Below are 20086 nucleotides of genomic sequence, written 5' to 3'. Positions count from 1 at the left end.
GGTTTAATTAGTTTTAACAAACAAAATACAGGTCGTTATAATTTCTGGAAATTTTGGAAAAAAAATCCCAAAAATTTGAATTTCAAATTTTCGGATTTCAGAAAAATATATATAAAGCAAAATTTCTGAGAACGCGTTACCAAGGAAACGGGTTTTAAAAAAGCGAAAATTTGGAAAAATATGGATTTAGGAAAATAGAAATCCCTACGAATGGAAATTTGAAAAATCACTACTAGTTGAAAAATCGCTCGCTACAATCGGGGAAGGACGATTTTTCGAGATTCGGGTTTTTTTTTAATTTTTGAAAAATTAATCGAAAAGTTTTTTTTTCCAAATTTCCATTTAACTTTCAATGTGTCGAATTTGCAGAGAGTATTTTTGATTTCTTCCTTTATGACATCTCTCCTACTCGGAAAGTACGCTCCCATCGATAAAACTGATAGTAGTGGAATGAATCTAATGGATGTTCAGGTACCGTAATCCAAGAAAGACTATCTCAAACTCGAATTGTTAAGAATGAGCAATGGCATCAACCACTTTTGAATTTCATCGCATCGGATTTAGGAGAAAAATTAGGAGATCCAGTAGATTCGATGTGTGTTTTGGTGAGTTTTCCGAGTTTTGGAATATAATAAATCCGAAAATATCAACGTTTTAGGGATCTGTTAATTCCTATTGGACCAACAAATACGGGATTCCTTCCAGCTGCTTAATTCTTCCATTCCTAGGAGATAATCCGTGTACGTTACCGTACCTGCCCACCTAACTGAGTCAGTTAGATGTGCAGGTTCTAGAAATTACTGTACCATCTCTCTTTACAGCTTCCCTTGCCGGACTTGCCCTTCTTCCGATTGATATTGGAATATCAATGGGCACGAGTGATACCGTATTCTGCTTCTCTCCAGAATTCAAGCCAAATCCAGAAGCTCACGTCTTCTGTCATTTTGCTCCGAATTCGGGATACATGGCAATGGTTTGGTAATAGGACAAACAGACACACATGTAGACTTTTTGAAAATAAAATTTCAGTTTCAAAAATGGGTCACATACTCGAGAAAGAGCTCGTAAATTGAATGGATGTCCATGGGAAGATTGGGAGAAAGTGATGAAAAAGACGCCGATTGGAAACGATGGATACATTGGATTCTTTTTTGATGACGATGAAATTGTACCGAGAAAACCGAAAGGAGATTATACGTTCGAAATAGAAAGTGAGGAATTGAACAGAAATCCAGAGGTAATAAAGTTTTCAAAAAAATTTTCGTTCCGAATTAATTCATGACCTAATTTTTCTATGCCATGATCTAATTTCTCTGGGTCATGACCTAATTTTTCTGGGTCATAACTTCATTTTTTCTAGATCATGGCCTTATTTTTCTGGGTCATGACCAAATTTTTTTGGGTCATGACCAAAATGTTTCTAGGTGACCAAATTTTTCTAGGTTACGACCTAATTTTTCTATGCCATGATCTAATTTCTCTGGGTCATGACCTAGTTTTTACTAGGTCACGACCTAATTTTTTCTAGGTCATGACCTAATTTTTCTGGGTCATAACTTCATTTTTTCTAGGTCATGGCCTTATTTTTCTGGGTCACGACCTAATTTTTTCTATGCCATGATCTGATTTTTCTGGGTCATGACCAAATTTTTTTGGGTCATGACCAAAATGTTTCTAGGTGACCAAATTTTTCTAGGTTACGACCTAATTTTTCTATGCCATGATCTAATTTCTCTGGGTCATGACCTAATTTTTACTAGGTCACGACCTAATTTTTTCTAGGTCATGACCTAATTTTTCTAGGTCATAACTTCATTTTTTCTAGGTCATGGCCTTATTTTTCTGGGCCATGACCTAATGTTTCTAGGTCACAACCTATTTTTTTTATAGATTATGATCTGTTTTTAGATATCTAGAATTTTGGAATTATAGGTCACGGGCTAATTTTTTGGGAATATAGTTCATGGTCTAGTTTTGTAAACTTTTTTTTGGAAAATCCGAAATTCCAGAAATTCGCTCGTGCCGTTTTCGAGAGCCAGTGCTTCTTCAAACTCTTCTACACCCAAAAAATGGGATTCCAAAAATCCACGTCATCTCGAATCGTTGTAACTGGAGGAGGTTCTCGGAATACGTCACTTCTTCAGATGCTTTCCGACGTCTTCGAAATGCCCGTTTACAGTATTGAAGTTGATGGATCTGCCGCGTTGGGTGGAGCTATGAGAGCCAGATACTGTAAGTGACGTCTACTGAATCCCATCTGAATTGTTTTTTCCAGTGCTCTCCAAGACATCTATGTCCTATTCCGAATATTATCCATGTGACAATGTGGAACTTCAATGCAAACCGATCCCTGGAAATTCTGAAATTTATCGAGTTCAATTCGAGGCGTTCAAAAATCGTTTGGACGCATTCATCAAGGAAAATTGATAATCTTTTGGGACAGAAAAAAAGGGGGTGCAAATAAAAATTACTGAATAAAAATGCTTGAGAAAATGAGACAAAGTGACTAGGTGGGGAGGACTAAAAACAAAGAAAATGTACATTTGAAAAAGGGTCTTGAAGGGAAAATGAAAATTATGTTTACCGGTTTTTCGAGGATTTTTTCGAAGGAAGGGGGAAGAATATAAAATTACATAAAAAGAGGTGGATGAGAGGGAATGATCAAAAATTTTGTGAATTTTGGGACAACTGGGGAAAGTAAAATTAGTTTTTGATATCAAAATATAAACGAAAAAATAAGATTTTCACGGATCTGGTGTTGCGAATGAGGTGACAATGGCGAGGATGTTCGTGTAGACACCAGCGATGATGGCAAAGCATCCGATGGCGATAACGACGCAGTTGATGAAAATCTTGAACATCCGTTGACGATGGGTTAGGAGACCCTGAAAATAGACAAAATGTTTAAACTGCAATTTTGGAACTTCGAAATTTAAAAAATCTGGATTCCAGAATTTTAAAAGCTCGTTGGAATTGTTACTTCTTGTTGAGATCATTGAAAAAATTGATTTTGCATTTTTTTTCAAATTTTAGAAAATTCTTGACCTTGTTTTGAAATCCTTCAAAACTTGATTTTGTAGATTTTTTAGAGTTCTTGAACTTTTTGGATTTCCAGATTTTTTTAGTATTTTTTGATTTTCATAAAATCTGAAATTTCAGATTTTCAAAATTCCAGATTATTGAAATTCAATTTTTTTCTGGTTTTTCAGAAAAACTGAATTTTCAAATTTTCAGAATATCCACTTTGAAAATTGTGAATTTCAGTTTTTCCGAATTATTTGAAAATATGTTTTCCGAATTTTCGGATTCACGAAAGTCCAATTTTTAGGAAAATAGAAATTAAAGAATCTCAACGTTAGAACCTCAGAATAAATAGGATAAATTGAGAATCCATGAATTTGAAGACCCAAAAATCTGTTAATCTCTGAAAATTCAAATGTCCTATACTTCGAAAAACCCCTTACCTTCCAATCAGTCCAAAAAGTGATCATCTCGAAAACTGGCGGGAAAATGAGTGCACAAAGTGTTCCACTAGTAACTCCAACCAACGGAATCATAATCTCCAATTTCGGAATCAAAACAGCCATCAAGTACGTCACCAAGACCCAGAAGATACGGAATCCTTTATCTGATAACCATTTGGGAACATTCGGAAATCTCGCACCGAACTTCCGACGGAATCCATTGAAGAACATATCATAGACTACATACATGGCAATGGAATTTCCAAGAAGAGATTGAAGCATCAAGAAGACGTTGACAGTCGAATAGAGACCCTCTTTCGGGACATTCGTTGTGATCGTTGGGGCGATTGAATCACCGAATCCAGTATATCCAAAGAATCCGAGAGCAGTCATGAATGCAGTACAAATCATCATTGTAGTGGAAAGAACTCCAAATGGGGCGAGGAATGCGGCTGGGTTATCGAGTTTGTTTTCGATTGGAAGGATCATTGTTTGACCTTCAAATGCATACATACTCATTCCGATCATTGTGATTGTTCCAGTGAAATTCGTAGATGCAGGCAGCTTATTCCATTGATTTGGTTGTCTGGAAATTGAGGATTTCTTTTGCTATTTTAATGAGAAATCGTCTATTCCCAACTGGTTCCAAAAACTCACTGAATAGTAAACTGCATGATTACAGCCGCTCCAATAACAAAGAAAACCGACGAAACCAGTGCGAAAAACGATACAATTCTCATTTCTGTGAACATATTTGTCAATAAAATGAAGAAAAGGGATACGGTAGCCATCAGAATCATCTGCTGATGACGGGTGCCTCCCAAATGGTCTCCAACCAAATTAACAAGATTATCCGAGATGAAAAGAATCGCTACACTGCACATTCCCAACTGATAAAACAATATTGTCACATTGACAAAGTACCTGAACGTCGAGATTATATAGGTTAAGTGCCTATAAAAAACTCACATGACTCCCTTGCTGTTATTTCTCAAAAATCGAATATCACTGTAATCGCACACCTTCTTCGCAAAATGACCGTAATCCAGTGCACTTCTGTCGGACTTCTTTGCGAGATGTTGACTAGCACGAACCAGAATGTAATTACCGTACCAATTGAGACCGGCGATTACAAATGACATCACGAAGGAGACCCAAAGTCCTCCGAGTTTCCAGGCGTACGGTAGGGAGAAGCAACCCGCGTTGAACATCGATTTGGACAGCGTTAGGACCGCTCGGGTGGGCCTGGAAAGTTTTCAACTTTTAGTAAAAATTTTGATCCTGAATTTCCCATATTGGTACAAAAATCGGTGCTTTGGCTGTACCCGAAAGTCCCACAACGACAACTACCGTAACCTAAACATAACATCGTTTTCAGAGTTCCATTTCCAAAATATTCTTACTGTAGTTGTCCTCGTGGGACCTTTTTTGTACCAGTCTACTAATTTACCTCGCAAAAACTCACGTAATAACATCGCCGCTTCTCGCCGGCGGTTGCACCAGCGCCCTTCCATCGTTCATCGATTCTGCATCCCCGTCGACCGTCACCGCCCGCTCACGGCCTTCCTCCTCACTCATCTAGGTCTGAAACTCAAGATTAGGAAAACTGAAAATCGGAATAAAAAAGCAAGAATGAAAGATAAAAATGAGTCAACAACTCATTCAAAGCAAAACCAAAATAAATGACAAAAAATCATAAGGCGAGTGTAGTAAATATTTATGTTTAAGAAAGTCAAAAAGTTCCAAAAATTTCCACAGGAATCAAAATGCTTATGAAGAAACGATGGCTCAATTGAGAAGGAAAACGCGAGTTCCAGAGCAGAATGTCGCTTTGACGTCGACGTTCTCATCAATCAAAACGAAATCGGCCAGGCTTCCCACATCCAATGTTCCTTTTTCGCCGGTTACGCCGAGAAGTGTTGCTGAAAAACGGGGAATATTTGAATTGTCCAAAATGAGTTACCCTAAAACCTGTATTAGAAAATAAGCGTCTAATTGAAGGACCCCTGCAATAGAAGGGCCCTTCTAATACAGGTTTCACGGTACTTAAGGGCTAAAGCACTAACCTGGTTTATGCGTGGCACTCTGCAATGCGAATTCAATTGAACACCCAGTAGCTTTCATGAGATGTCGAATACAATATGGCATACTGGCAACACTTCCAGCCGTTGTATTCGTTCCATCCAATTTCGCTTCGAGACCTTTCACATGGATAGTTTGGGTACCCAATCGATGAACACCATCTGCCATACCAAGTGCAGCAATTGCGTCCGTGACCAGAACAAGACCATCCGCATGAGTATGGTAGGCGATTCGGAGGGCGGAGTCATGAGTGTGGATTCCATCCGAAATGATTCCGTAGTAGAGAGGATGATCAGAAGAGACGTTTGATGAAGTTAGAAGGCCGATAAGTCCAGGGTCGCGGTGGTGGTACTGGAAAAATTGCAAATTGCAATACACACAAATTTCAGCTGATTTCAGTCTAGCTCAATTTAGCTCAACTAACCGATTGCATTGCATTAAACAGATGAGTGATCATCCTGGCGCCCGACATCACAGCCATTTCACCTGGTCCCAATTTTGCCGAAGAGTGTCCCACGGATACTGTAGTTCCCCTCGAAACAAAATATTCTATCGCTGTTTGAGCTCCTTCAAGCTCTGGAGCAATTGTGACAATTGCGATGTTTTCAGTACTGCCATAGACATTTTCAATAGTTTCAGCTGGATTCGATCCAAATGTAGTGATGACGAGTTGCTCCGGATGACATCCCCGTTTGTTGGCACAGATGAATGGACCTTCGAGATGGGCTCCTGGAATATTTTGTCTGAAGTCGTTTATGTTGAAAAACCAATTTTAGACGCCTATAGGTTATGATGGATTTTTAGAACTTCCTATTAGGAATTCCTAAAAATATTAAAATAACAAGAAAGAAAGAGTAATTAGTTGCCAATTGTCGTCTTGCACTTGTTCATACTGTCTCACCTTATCAGTTCATTAGATAAGACAAAAAGAAGGCAAATATAGCAAGAAGAAGATGCTAACAGAAAATTCCGCCACATTTGAAATCCTCTCTATAGGGCTCTCGTGTTTGATCAGATGTCTTTTTTATTAAAACGAAATTTCAAAATTCTTCAAATGACTCACCAAGAATTCCAGCACCGTCTGGTGAGGCTTTCGAACGTTTCAGAAGTGGTAGAACCTGAAAAAAGGGAATGCTTAGGAATAGAAAGAACATCAAATAAAAAACAAGGGAGATGCAAACAAAGAGGAAACTGGACAGGCAGAAGGAGGGAGAGAGTTCAAACGTCCGTTCAGCTTTATGGTTTTTTATGATGAAACAAATCGATCAGGCGGGAGATGGGGATGTTTAACTGCCTGTGTACTCTCTCCATAAACTAGTCTCTCACTCTCTCTCTTCTGTATTCTGTGAATATAAATTGAACAATCCACGTTCGAAAATATGTGTTGGTGGTTTGTGTGGGGAGGGAGGGAAGGAAAGTGCGGTGGTGGTGGGAGAGAGAAGAATAGGGCGGAGGTGGTTGGTTAGGAGACACTGTGTGTGACTGTGTCGTTGATGACTGCGAATGAATAAGAAAAAGAGGAATGGTTAGTCATCTGGAACAGAAAAAAAAAGAAAAAGCTAAGAAATTTCGGGAAAAAACGGATAAAATCTTGATAATTTTTGGAAACGAAGTGTTATTTGTTTAAATTTTTACTTTACAGAAAAAATCGTTTAATTTCTTTAAATTCCCAATAATAATCTTGAAACTTCCTAAAAGAATTTGAATTTTAAAATTATATGGAAATCAGTTGAAAATACAAAAATGACATATAAATCGGAGCTTTTTTTTAAATAATATAAGTTGAATAAAACATGAAATTTGACATATTTATAAGTTTAAATAGAGATAAAATACTCCACATCCACAATTTTTATGCTACTTTTTGAAGTCGACCTCGAAGTTATATATTAAAAATCACACAATGGGAAGATCCAGAAACTGTCCCGAAAAGCAAAGCAACACCAAACACGAAAAAAAATGAGAAAAAGGCTGGGTCTCCGGTCGAAAAACGAGACGAAAACAAACTCGACGAGATGAGAGAGCATGCATGCGGGAGAGACGCAGAGACATTGGTCAGTGAAAGGAACGGGATAGACAGAACAAAAAGTGATCGGAAGAAAGAATGATTTATTCGATTCAGTGAAAGGATAACATAAAGGAAATGAAACATTACCTTGTGATAAGTTTCTGGCGAACTAGTGATGACTGTGGGTGCGAAACTGGTGACTCCATGTGAGAGAAGCTGTTTCGCAACGGATTCCAGTCCCGCCTTGTATTCATCATCGTTCGAGTTATAGGTGGAGAAGTCAATTCCAAAACCACCTGAAATTTCAAATTTCGTTCTAAATTTCAAACTTAGTGTAGTTAACCATTCAATTGAACATCAATGAATCCTGGAGAAAGAATCAATCGAGAGCAATCGACCTAAAATATTCGAATTTGTTTAGAAAAACAACCTTCACCCACTTGCACATCAGCCATTCGTTTCTCCTCGAAAAACACTGTTCTTTCATCCAAAATTCGCCCATTACGAACCCAAATATGCTCTTTTTTGAGACCATCTGATCGGAGCACCGAGCAGTTTACGAATTGGAACAATTGATTCGGCAGAATGGACTCATTGAGCACTTCAGAATCAAACTTGACACGCCTTGGCTGATGCATTATCACGGGCAGTACGAGACGAAAGGGTTAGAGATGGACAGAATGCGGGAGCATGGAAAAGTGGGGGAATTGTGCAATACTATCTTATCAGAATTGATCGATGGTTGGCGGAGAGCAGTGGAACGGTGGTGGGAAAACGAAAACAAAGAGATTTTTAATAATAGAAAGAAAAAGAAAAGTATAAAAAATTGTTGATATGATTAAAAACAAATATGATAAGCAAAGAAATGCACTATACTCTCTTAGAAGAACATCACTGAAGAAATCAAGAAAAAAGAACAAGATTTATAAAAGAGAAGAATCATTTGATGACTTTGGTACGGGAATAGGACACATCCACGGTCTGAAAATTATAAATTTTATATTTTGAATTCCGGAATGCCTGAAACCTTAGTGAGCTCACGAATAGTTGTGAGAGCCCGAGTGAATTGCTTCGTGGCTCCAGCCTTCGGATAGATGACGACGGTGTCTCCGTGTTGGTCGATGCTCCTGCAAAACGATAATTGGTCTTGACATGAGTTGCCGCCGATTCCCATTACGACTCCCATGACAACCGCGCCTCAACGTCTTCTTTTTCTACATATTCTTACCCCATCAGTTTCTTGTCCAGAATCATTCTCGCAATTGCTTTCTCGGTGGGCGGGACGGTCATTCCGATGACTCTGGCTATGTAGGAAAGCTCAATTTCTGAGTAGGGCTCAATGACACGAGAGATTTCCTAAAACTCCTTTTTTATTACCTCGGTGGCCACTCCCCTCTCCTAACTACCTTCTCTAGCATAGTCCTCTCGAGATTTTGAGAATGCACGGCGACGACTTTATCCTCAACCAACTCCTTTTTATGTTCTTCCAAAGCCTTCATAAAATCTTTCAAGCTTCTTTTACGAAACGCATCGGCCATTGCACGAATCGCCACAATTCGTGGACTCGTGTTGTAGGGAAGAACTTCTTTGGTGGATAGCATCGCCGGAATTTGTTCGGTCTCATTGAGCATGATCTTGCAAAGAATCATATATTTCAATGCTCCCGTTGCATTGACCTTGTCTCCGATGCTTCCGTATCCCTCGAATGCTTCGTAGAAGTAGGAGAAAGACGTTTTGTAGTCTCTCTCTTCAGCTGAGTATAAAACACCGGATTGCATATCAACGGCGGCTTGTAGTTGTGGAGACGCGAATGCCGAGTTGCTACTAGTCTTGGCAGTCAGAAGTGCAGTTTTTGCCTGAAAACTTTTTGATTAAACCCTTTTTTTATTCGTTTTTTTCTCACCTTGCTCAAGTTATTCAGATTAAAAGCACACTTACTCTCCTCGATGGAGACCTCGATAAGCAATTCTCGATCCTCCAATTTTTTCAATTCCTTCGAAAGTTCTTGTCCAAGTTTTTGACCTTCAGTGAATTCACGAACATCGTTATAAAGACGAACGAGACGAGCCTGAAGACTGCGTCGCAGAAACTCTCTTTTATTGGATGTAGCCCATTCGATGCAATTTTTCAGAAGATCAATCTTCTCTTCCTTCTCTTGTTTTCCTTGTTCAACGGTGAGAGCAAACTCAACAATGTCTCTGATCAGTTTACTAGCTCTAGCCTTTCCGACAAGATCGTAGAAGTTTTGAATCGATTTGACGAGAGTTCGGATTCCAGTGATGTCCTTTTCTTTTGCGAGCTGTTTCGCATAGGAAAGAATGAGATCTTCGCATCGCTTAACTTCAGCTTCCGATGATTTTGCATTTCGTGCAGATACTGAAAAAAAGTGAGAATTGTAAACATTTTAGAGTGCTAATTTTTCTCCAACTACCGTAATCTCAAAGGAGCATACTCTCAAACAGTTGTGTGTTTCGACGCGCCTAATATTTTTTCAGCGCGGCAATTCGAAAAAAGACAAGATTGAGACACATTTCTCCGCATTCTCTCGCTTTCTTGGATCGTTTTCTCGCGGATTCTTTCTTGTTTCTATTATGTTCTCGCATATAAAAACAAATCGTCTTTTCTTTATCAATCAATCCATCCGCTTGGCGTCCGAACAACAGCAGCGCTTCTTCTTCTTCACCCAGTCATTTTTCTTCCCCCTTTCTCTTTTCTCCACGGATCTTTTTTCTTTTTTGTTCTAATCTATTTATATATACCTTCGCTTTGTACAGCTTTCAAGGTGACTGGTGTAGACGACATGTCTGCTGGAAAATAGACGGTTCAGAGGTCCTGTGAGCTTGTCACCTGTATAGTAGCCAGCATTTGCCACGTTTTTGCCACGTGGCAGGTCACGTAAAAATTAAAAATTTGTTTAAAATTGCAAAATTTTATTGACACATATTTTTCTTTAAAAAAGTAAGAAAAAAGAGATCATCGATTGAGCATGACATGTCGAGTAGATCGCATTGACGATGGAATAAGATTAGCCTAAAAATTTTAAAATTTTCGAAATATTTTTTTGAAAATTCCAGTAAATTACATCTGTATCGATTTCCTCCTCATCACTACCATTCCATTTGTTCTTCTGTTTATTCTGTAGACAATCATCCTTGGTATTAATCAGCTTACAAGTGCATCCGCGCTTCTTAAATGCGCCACGTGTCCGCGGGGATCCCGGAGACCGAGCTTGATGATAAACGACGGGGTTGAAGCGTCCTGATGACCCCATTAGCTTTTGATCTTCTCTATTCTTCCACCACGTCCATCCCCAGAAGCAGAGGCTCGCAGCAACGGAAACCGACAAAAGTACACTCTCCGAACTACGGATTTCCATTCTAAATTCTCTTTTTTTGTCTTTCTTTCTCGCTTCTTGACTACCTTAAAATATCCATCGAATACAAAAAATTTTAAAAATGATTTTAAAAAATTTTTCGTCAGAGGCCACTCAAAAAAATGAGCACTCCCTGTTCGACGGCCAGCGCGTCTTCTTCGTCTTCTACACCGACGTCACCATCTCCCACGACGTCTTCTACGAATTCTACGAAATTCACGACACCTTTGAATTCTGAGAAACCACTAAAACTGTGTGTCAACGAAGTTCCATGGAAAATGGTGCCCCAGACGTGCGAGGAGTATGAAGAATACGAGTTTTTAGATGACACGAATGGGTAGCATATGAAATTCTGATTTTCAGAAAAATAAAATGAAACTTCAGCCGTCTCTCGGACGCCGAATCGTTCGTATGGAAGTGGTCGCCGTGTGGAAGATATGGAGTCGATATGCCTGTAAGCTGGCTTAAGGTCCCACGACGACAACTACAGTAATCTAAAAATCTCGTTTTTTACTAATTTTCGCCGGAATAATTGTTTTTAGGTTACTGTAGTTTTCGTTGTGGGACCTCCAATTTTTCGTACCAGCATAAAAATCTTTTCAGGGCGGTCGAGAAAACATCAATCAGGAACTGAAAGATCGATTGGCAATGTTCGACCTTCATAACAACTTTTGGACACTTTACACAATTGAAGATGGCGGCATTTTCAAAATTCCGAGAGTTTGTTTTCTCTATTGGGTGACGGACGATATCATTGGAACCGTGTCTCTTGTGGTTAGTTATCTCATAGTGGCCTAACATTTGCAAGTTAAGTCTCCTAGGCCACCATGGTAAGTGGTCTGGAAAACACACCAAGGTAATACCAGGCCATTTCTAGACCCTTTGCCATGGTGGCTTAACTTTAGCACATCGAATTTTCTAGGTCACCGTAGTAAATGGCCTAGAAATAGCCTGATATTCGCTTGTTGTGTTTTCTAGGTCATTTTACCATGGTGGCCTAAAAAACTCCACTAACGAAAGTTAGGCCACCATTCCTAAGTGATCTAGAAAACAAACCAAGTGAATGCTATAACATTTCTATGACATTTATCATAGTGGCCTAGAAAACGCAACATGCAAAAGTTAGGCCGCCATTCTGAAATGGTCTAGAAATGACATGATATGCACCGAGTGTGTTTTTTGGCCGTGTCAGCATGGTGGCCTAACTTTTGCAAGTTGAGATTTCTAGGCCACAACGGTAAATAACCTTTAAATTGTCTGAGATGCGCCTAATGTGTTTTCTAGGGTATATACTATGGTGGCCTAACTCTCGAAAGTTGATTTTTCTAGGCCACCGTAATAAAAGGTCTAGAAAATATACCAGATGGATATCAGGCTATTTATAGGCTATTTACCACGATGGCCTAGCAACCCAACTTGCAAAAGTTAGGCCACCATGCTAAATGAGCTAAAGATACACCTCTTTTTCTTCCAGAAAGGCTACGAACCAGGACCAGACGACGAGATTCGAATGAAATTCAAGCAGGCATTCTACGTGGTTTGTCACTCGACCCAGAAGCTATTCTACGCTGGTTCCTGCCTCTATCGAACTGAAAAAACAATCGTCGCTTCGTATTGGTATCATATTTTCGAAAATCGACACGGTGAACCATTCGTTGATCACAATGGAAACATTTGGTTGGTATTCTCAAATGGATCCGATACGCTGATTCTTCTGCCATTCGTACCGTCGCCAAAAATTAGGGATGCGAAATTTGTGACATTTGATATGAATCAAATTGTCAGTCAGATTATTGGTAGGTGAAAAAATGAAATTTTGTTCTCAGACTTCTAAAAATCATTATTCCAGGCACTCGAGTGTTTCTGGACCCATTCATGTGCGCCCATTACGTTCCGTACGTCTTCCAAAACGAGATCAACTTCTTCATTCGAATCGATAATTTCTCATTTATCGAGGATCACGAACGGGATTATAGTGCTCCAACTACCACTCATGGAGCCAGAGAATCAGCATCCCGGGGTGTCTATCAGCTTCGGATCAATTTGAGAAATGTGATTGAACGAGGAGAGAAGCTCGGCCCAGTAGAAACAAGTTTCACTCGGCAGGATGTCAATTTATCGATTAAACTATTCGAAGACTTTCAAAATGGACACATGTGCATTGCTCAGCATCGGAAAGACGTTGTGATTCATGTTTGGCAGAATAATACTGTAGATATGGTGCTAACGAAGAAGATAAACGCGGTAAGAGTCTGTTTTTCTATTCAGAAAGCACAAGCTCCGGTGTCATGTGGCCTAACTTTCTCAACATTGTTTTTCTAGGCCATCGTAGTTAATGATCCAGAAATGATCTAGCATGCACCTGGTGTGTTTTCCAGGTCATTTAATTTTTTAATTTTAACATAGTGGCCTAACTTTTACAAGTTTATTTACTAGATCGTTTTAAAGGGGGGGGGGGGGACATAAAAAAATAATGTTCTCGAAATTCCGTTTAAAGATGCCCCTCGAGGAGTTGAACTTGTGAGGGCGATGATTGAGGGTGCGGCGCCGCTACCGACTGAGCCACGCGGGCAAAGAGAAAGCGCACGCCCGATTGCATACATAAAGGCGAGGACGGCAGCTGTACGCAGAGTGACATTAAGCGTTGTACACCGTGACGGTAGAATGCATACTCTAGCTACAAAAAAACTACGAAAAATCTCATGTCCCCCCACCTTTAACGTGTTGGCCTAGAAAACACAGCTTGCAAAAGTTAGGCCACTATGTTGAAATCACCTAAAAACGCGGCAAGTGGATATCAGGACATTTCTAGGTCATTTTAGCATAGTGTAACTTTTGTAAGTTAAGTTTTCTAGGCCATCATGGTAGATGACCTTGAAAACACACCAGGTGAATATCAGGTCATTTACCATGATGGCCTAAAAAAATCTACTTGCGAAAGTTAGGCCATCATGATAAAATGGCCGGAGTGAGCCAGGTCAGTGGTTCGAATGCTCCCTCAAAAAAATGTTCCCCTTTTAAATTTTTTTCGAAATTTCATTCGATAATTTTCGGAAATTAGCCGTTTTCGAAAAACACACATTGACCTAGATTAGCATCTTTGAATTTTCAGAGAACCTGCAAACTAGAATCCCGACTCAAATGCTGCAGCCAGAATCCACGGGACGCCTCATTCTGCACGATAGACCTAAAAACTGGCTCGGTTCGAAAATTCGATGCCTTCATTTTAGGGTGATTTGGTTATCTGGCATTTTTTAAATCAAAATCTGAAAATTCTAGAACCGACGTTATTCAAATCCATCCGACCGGATCGCTTTTCATGTTCCGATACAAGGAGATTTATGGTATTTAATTTTTTAGGTTTCTTTCTAAATTGAAATTTTGAATTTTTCCAGCAATGACATTCTGCGAACTTCCATACTTTCCACCGATCTCTCTCGTTCTAAAATGCAAACAAGTGCTCAATAAATGTGTCATCGTGGATCCAGAATGCGAATTCAAACAGTGCTGCCTGAAAAGTCAAGAAGAAGAAGTATACTAATTTGCATGACCGAATAACTGTAATTCCCTATTTTTGAATACTGTAATACTCTAAATTATTTATGTAATTAATAATTCCCCTTTCACCTACACCTAGTGTCCTTTTTTATCTTATTTGATCTGTTTAATAATTTTCCAAAATTCTCTAAAAATTCTCTAGATTTTCTGCCTCCCACTAATATTTGGCATTTTTTAAACGATTTTCTCACCCAATTTTTTCGCTGAAACGATATAAAACTTAATCTGAAATTCATTTTTCGTTGAGAGAGGGCGGAGGCCGGGAGCAAATATATGTTAAAACAGGAATTTTTTGAATGAGCGAAAGAGGGGGAGAAGTAAGGCAATAATTATAAGGCGAAATTGACTTTCTTGGGAAACCCATAACTTGTATAAAGAAGAAATAAATAAGAATGGCATAGAGGGAGAGAAAATAATAAATTTAACATGAAAAAGGATTCCTAGCACGGACACTGGCGTCCTTGGTTGTCTTCCGAGTCTTTTGGCGGGTTCATGATCACGATGTTTGCTGAAAAGTTTCAAATTAGGGAAGTTTTTTTAAAAAGTTCGAAGTTTTCTCGTAGGATTACGGTAGGCGGAAGTGCGCAAACACCGAATATGAAGTTTGTAAATTAGCTTACGCTGCTCTGGAGTCTCCTCTTGAACGATTCCTGGAAGCGCGGTGGCGATTTTGCGGAACAGCTGAAAAGTACCGAACTATGAACGTACAAGAATTTTAGCGTTTGTATTACCTGCTTCACATTGTATCCAGCCTTTGCCGACGTCTCAATGAACATCACATTCAAATCGCGCGCCTTTTTCTCGCCATCCTCAGTTGAGACTTGTCTGAAAAATAAAAAATATGCAAGCTATTCTAAGCTTTTTCCAGGATAAGTCTTCCAATTGGTTGGGAAATTTAGTCGACCGACCGAATTCTTGCTTTTGCGTGTCAACATTCGCAAAATTAAAAAAAAAGGGTCTTCAGATAAAACGCAAACACTCTCTGGCATGTTGACGCGCAAATGCACGAATTCGGTCGGTCGGCCGAATTAACCGACCGAATGGAAGCGCTTAATGCTGTTCTAAACCATTTCCACACCTTTTATCAGCGAGATCCGTTTTGTTTCCAACCAGTACGATGATGACGTCGCATCCACGCTCGTTGCGCACATCGTCCACCCATTTTGTGGTTTGATGGAAAGAATTGGCGTCTGAAGAGTACAACATTCGTAATTTTCAGATATTCAGAAGCCTAGCTTACTAGTAATATCATAAACGACAACGGCGACGCTGGAGTCACGAATGTACGATGGGATAAGCGATCGGAAGCGTTCCTGACCGGCTGTATCCCACAATTGGAGACGGATCTTGAAATTTTAAATTTTTCTGATTTTATAGTTGACGATAAAATACAGTTCTGTCCTCGAGATACATCGTTTTACTGAGGAAATCGATTCCGATCGTTGCCTGATAAGTGTTGTCAAACGAATCGTACATGAATCTGGTGATGATCGACGTTTTTCCGACTAAAAATGTGATATTAGGGATAATTTTAGATGGAATGTTTACAAACCACTCTGCTCTCCAAGGAAAACGAGCTTGAATTTTTTGAGCGCGTTGTTTGTAAAATCGGCCATCTGGAAGGAATAATCGGATGGATTTTGAGAAAGAAGATGGGGAATCGAAGGAAAAAACGGCTTTTTTAGATTTTGCAAGGAAAAATATGAAAGGAAGGCATTCTAGCGAGAGAAAAAAAGGAAAAACTTCGCTTGAAAAGTTTGAAAAATATCGTTCACAGTTGAAATGTATCGGATTTTACGACAAATTGCAGACTTTCCAGTTGGAGTCTGAGCTATTGCGTAGAGTTTGACGATATTTTTTCTTGTGAATTTTGAAGCTTTTTTTGGGTTTCCGGAGGTTAAGAAGACGTCAGAAGCGTGATTTGGTAGAAATTCAAGAAAAATGTGAAAAATCTGAGTTTCAGAGAAATTCAGACGTTGTTGTAGGCCGAAATTTAGAATAAGAATGCGAAAATCCTGAAAATACCGGAGAAGAGTTGTTCAAAATTGACATTTCAAAGAAAATATGGGAGAAAATCGCATGAGAAAATTGAGCTCCCACCAAAATTTCGCCTGCAATTCCAGTTTTTCAGGGATGACCTAAAAAAATTAGGGCTTATGAAATATATGACGTGGAACACGGAAAAATTAGGAATACGCCCATATTTTTCTTATCGAAAATATGAAAAAAAACCACATAGATTACTCATCGACATGTGTACTATTCATCGATTGGTCAGCAGCAGAAGCTGAATTTACAAAAAAAAGAGAGAGAAAAAAGAAGTTGAACTGCTGAACAAAAGGCGAATTGAAAATGGATGAGAATAGGGAAGGACCAAAGCGGCAGGAAGCGCGGAAAACAGAGAAAAAGTACGTGGTGGTTGGACCCATTTGAACGCGGAAGACGCGCGGAGGGAGCAAGAGACCCAGAGAAAGGGTTCATACGTTTTGAAAGTTGTCGATTCAGTTTCAAAAGTACTTGTGGAAAACAGAGGGAAGGACTGGTGGGGACGGCGGCTGTTGCTGTCCCCGGGAAGGGAACAAGAGAGTGTGAAGTAGAAAGGATTTAGAGAAAAATAAAGAGAAAGGACGAGCACACACAGAGAAAGACAATTGATAACATGGTTTATGGAAGAGAGATGATATAAACATTTCGTATGTAGTATACAGTGAGAAAACTATATTTTGTCGAATAGGAACCTTTTTTTTAATCCCCGAGTAGATCAAAACTGATACATTTATTTTAGCATTCTGATGAAGGTTCGTACAAAATTATATTGAAGAATCACTGAAAATTGGTGTTAAATCAGGTTAAAATAAAGAAGAAAACGGCTTCTTGAAAAATGAAAAGAAAAATGTGCATTTTGTCGTGATAGTCTTCGCACAGCTTGCGTACCGTAATCTTTTAATTTTTTCTAAATTTCGGAATTTTTCATCACTCAAAATTCCGAGTAGGAATCCCACGGGGGTACGACGAATTCAAACGTTTTCAAAATCGAACAGATTCAATTCAGAACAGTCCTTTTTTCGCACACGTACCAGAACAGAACGCGGACAGAATCGAACTGTTACAAGTTCGAACTGGTAAGGAGTCGAACTGTCCCAAATTGGAACGCTGCCTGCAACAGAGCGCGCATGAAAGCACACACAAAACAGCTTCTGTTCTGGTACGTGTGCGAAAAAAGGACTGTTCTGAATTGAATCTGTTCGATTTTAGGTCTGTTCGATTTTGAAAACGTTCGAATTCGTCGTACCCCCAATCCCACTTTTCCATCACAAGCCCAAGAAATTAGCAAAAATAGAGTTCGAAAAGCCAAAAAAAAAAAACGAAAAAAAATAATTTCGCTTGATACCCACAAGCAATCTTTTCGTATGCGCCTTTAACATACTGTAGTCCAAAAGTCTATGATTTTGGAAAAAAACACTTCGGAATATTTCTAAAAATCGTCAGAGTTCTCGGAATTCTGCTCCGAAAATCCCAATTCTGAATCAAATTTCGAAAAAGATAAATTTATTCGAATCGAAGAATTGGGGATATGAAGTGAATACATTCAAAAGTGAACAGTGATAAAAAACTAGCGTTTTGGGAATTAAAAAAAAAGAGATTAGAGGTACTGGGATTATTATGATAAAACTTTCAAAAAAAACATAAAGGTGGCTACAATTCTTGGGAATTGTGTGAACGGGAAAATGATAAAAATGGACTATACAATTTGAGTGCTGATTATTTTCTCTTCCTTTTCGCAGCCTTCTTAATAGCGGCAAGTGTTTCAGCCATCGTCGGTTGTGGTGACTTTTCACGAATTACCATGTCGCTTCTACTGAAAATGTTCGAAAAATTAGATTTGAAGAAAAAATCGAAAAACTCACATCGAAGCAAGTTCATGATTCACACGGCTGCGATCATCATTACCAATCTGGATGACGTCGCCATGATTTCGTTGAATTAGTTCTTCCATTTTTTCGAAACGCTGTTCGTACATTGCCTGTTGCTCCATTAACTTTTGTTCGAACATTTCATGTTGATCAATCAGTTTTCTTTCGTACATTTCCTTCTGATCAATCAATATGCGCTCAATTTTAATCAGCCAGTGTGTTAACTGATCGTTATTCAGAGAGATCGGAACGTAACTTAGAGGAACCTCGTCCTCAAGAGTAATTACTTCTGTCTCTGCCGGTGGATTCATTTTTTGAATTTTTGGAGATGGTCCTGCTCCATCAAATGACACTCTCTTCTGAGCGATTGGGGAAGGTTCGGGAGCTTCCAGATGAGTTCTAGAAACCTCATCAATCGCAGATGGCATCCAGTAGCATATGATTCGTCCGGTGTTCAAATCGAGAATTGAGAACTTGGCGAGCTGTCTTATCTCGTTATCTGACTTGATAAACCACTCGATTTCATTATTTTTGATCAGATAACCCTTCTTTGGTGGAATTCGAGATGCTTCTAGAACTTCTTTAACTTCTGGAACCTCTAAAAGTGCCTTGAAATCTGCCTTTGGGAGTGAGACCAATGTGGGCTTGAAACGGGTCACCGATGTGTTTTGAGCCTGAAAAACTTCCTAGAATTTTTGGCTTCTGTAATCGAAGAAAAAACTCACATTCTCATCGATTTTTCGTTTTTGCATATTTGGAAGAGTGCCGATAACAATTTGTCGGACACCAATCGACTGCGAAGGCGATCTGAAAGTGATTTCAATTTTAAAATTCACATTTTTCATGTTTTAACTTACGAGGAACTGTATTCTGACATCGTAGACATTTTGAAGGTTTCTGGAAAAAATAATTGAGGGAATGGAGAAAGGAAAATCAATAAAAAAGAGAGAGAGAGAGAGAGACAGCGCAGGACAGCAGCAACAAATGAGGGGAGTGGGACGTTCGTTCTCAGAGAGCGCATTGAGAACGTCAATAAGTGACACCTGCAGATGAGCGGATTAGATAATTCTGGAAGGATGTCGATTGGTGAAAAACTGACAGACTTGGGAAAGGCAACAACAAAAACTATAAGTGAATCCACTCGAGACCCGCAACAAAACTTTTTAAACAGCGAGCGCCTTTGAAATACCGTATTCCACAAAGCTCTAATTCCGAAATTTCGCGGAAGAAAAGCTTCGGAAATCGTTTTCCAAACATACCCTGTGCAAAATGGCTGAACCTAAACAGCTGCGCACGATTTTACCGCACAGTTTTCAACACATTTTTATGTTCTTGAGCAAACTATGCGGCAAATCCGTGCATACCTTGCAGTTTACGCTTCGCCCATTCTTTCCTGGAAAAAAAACAATGTTTCCTCGGAATCTGCGGGGCCTAAAAAATAATATGTAACACGTGAAAGTACACTCCATTGAATGCCCGGTGTTTTTCGTTAAAAATTACGCTCGAACGCGAATAAACCGTAGTAAGACGATACTACGGTATATTAGCGTTGGTCTCGACGCGAAAGCCTTAAATTTGAGATGCTGGGTTGCTACTCGTCGGTACTCGCTAATAAAACTGTAACATAATAAAACTGAGCATAATAAAACCATACTCAACAGGCCAGGGCCCGGCCCACAAGCCTCGC

At 39.3% G+C, this 20086-nt stretch overlaps 8 protein-coding genes across 8 annotated transcripts in view; 2 read left to right on the top strand and 6 right to left on the bottom strand.

Annotated features, from left to right (window-relative positions):
- CBG06848 overlaps window positions 1-2427 on the top strand; it is a gene marked incomplete at both ends in the record, with an annotated part of 3947 nt that extends 1520 nt beyond the window's left edge. The window contains 7 exons of the mRNA XM_002642397.2: window positions 370-471; window positions 516-605; window positions 659-740; window positions 822-978; window positions 1030-1237; window positions 2010-2232; window positions 2276-2427. Of these exons, the coding sequence (XP_002642443.2) occupies window positions 370-471; window positions 516-605; window positions 659-740; window positions 822-978; window positions 1030-1237; window positions 2010-2232; window positions 2276-2427 (1014 nt within the window). The remainder of the gene's footprint in view (window positions 1-369; window positions 472-515; window positions 606-658; window positions 741-821; window positions 979-1029; window positions 1238-2009; window positions 2233-2275) is intronic.
- Window positions 2428-2744: 317 nt separating this feature from the next.
- Window positions 2745-5042, bottom strand: CBG06849 (the record flags this gene model as incomplete). Its single annotated transcript, XM_002642398.1, has 5 exons — window positions 2745-2885; window positions 3465-4050; window positions 4122-4388; window positions 4434-4709; window positions 4930-5042. 5 exons carry the CDS (start codon window positions 5040-5042, stop codon window positions 2745-2747), a joined length of 1383 nt encoding a protein of 460 aa, XP_002642444.1.
- Window positions 5043-5252: 210 nt separating this feature from the next.
- On the bottom strand, window positions 5253-8192 carry CBG06850 (the record flags this gene model as incomplete). The annotated part of the gene is made up of 7 exons (XM_002642399.2): window positions 5253-5386; window positions 5531-5897; window positions 5971-6275; window positions 6610-6664; window positions 7702-7850; window positions 7898-7952; window positions 7995-8192. The coding sequence occupies 7 exons, from the start codon at window positions 8190-8192 to the stop codon at window positions 5253-5255; spliced, it is 1263 nt and encodes a 420-aa protein (XP_002642445.2).
- Window positions 8193-8493: 301 nt separating this feature from the next.
- Window positions 8494-10356, bottom strand: Cbr-rpn-6.2 (the record flags this gene model as incomplete). Its single annotated transcript, XM_002642400.1, has 6 exons — window positions 8494-8535; window positions 8582-8681; window positions 8783-8910; window positions 8961-9410; window positions 9458-9930; window positions 10314-10356. The coding sequence occupies 6 exons, from the start codon at window positions 10354-10356 to the stop codon at window positions 8494-8496; spliced, it is 1236 nt and encodes a 411-aa protein (XP_002642446.1).
- A 171-nt stretch (window positions 10357-10527) lies between these two features.
- Window positions 10528-10930, bottom strand: CBG06852 (the record flags this gene model as incomplete). The annotated part of the gene is made up of 2 exons (XM_002642401.1): window positions 10528-10584; window positions 10637-10930. 2 exons carry the CDS (start codon window positions 10928-10930, stop codon window positions 10528-10530), a joined length of 351 nt encoding a protein of 116 aa, XP_002642447.1.
- Window positions 10931-11049: 119 nt separating this feature from the next.
- Cbr-zif-1 lies at window positions 11050-14468 on the top strand (the record flags this gene model as incomplete). Its single annotated transcript, XM_002642402.1, has 8 exons — window positions 11050-11264; window positions 11312-11381; window positions 11531-11701; window positions 12402-12723; window positions 12777-13171; window positions 14040-14158; window positions 14207-14271; window positions 14323-14468. The coding sequence occupies 8 exons, from the start codon at window positions 11050-11052 to the stop codon at window positions 14466-14468; spliced, it is 1503 nt and encodes a 500-aa protein (XP_002642448.1).
- Window positions 14469-14925: 457 nt separating this feature from the next.
- On the bottom strand, window positions 14926-16101 carry Cbr-rab-6.1 (the record flags this gene model as incomplete). Its single annotated transcript, XM_002642403.1, has 7 exons — window positions 14926-14993; window positions 15106-15166; window positions 15217-15310; window positions 15564-15675; window positions 15726-15831; window positions 15878-15990; window positions 16038-16101. The coding sequence occupies 7 exons, from the start codon at window positions 16099-16101 to the stop codon at window positions 14926-14928; spliced, it is 618 nt and encodes a 205-aa protein (XP_002642449.1).
- A 2146-nt stretch (window positions 16102-18247) lies between these two features.
- CBG26014 lies at window positions 18248-19285 on the bottom strand (the record flags this gene model as incomplete). The annotated part of the gene is made up of 4 exons (XM_045244345.1): window positions 18248-18344; window positions 18394-19073; window positions 19125-19206; window positions 19257-19285. The coding sequence occupies 4 exons, from the start codon at window positions 19283-19285 to the stop codon at window positions 18248-18250; spliced, it is 888 nt and encodes a 295-aa protein (XP_045098584.1).
- Between the last annotated feature and the right edge of the window lie 801 nt (window positions 19286-20086).

This window comes from Caenorhabditis briggsae (genome assembly GCF_000004555.2).
Source record: "Caenorhabditis briggsae complete genome, chrIII, whole genome shotgun sequence".
NCBI lineage: Eukaryota > Metazoa > Nematoda > Chromadorea > Rhabditida > Rhabditidae > Caenorhabditis > Caenorhabditis briggsae.
This window is presented reverse-complemented; position numbering and strand designations above follow the sequence as displayed.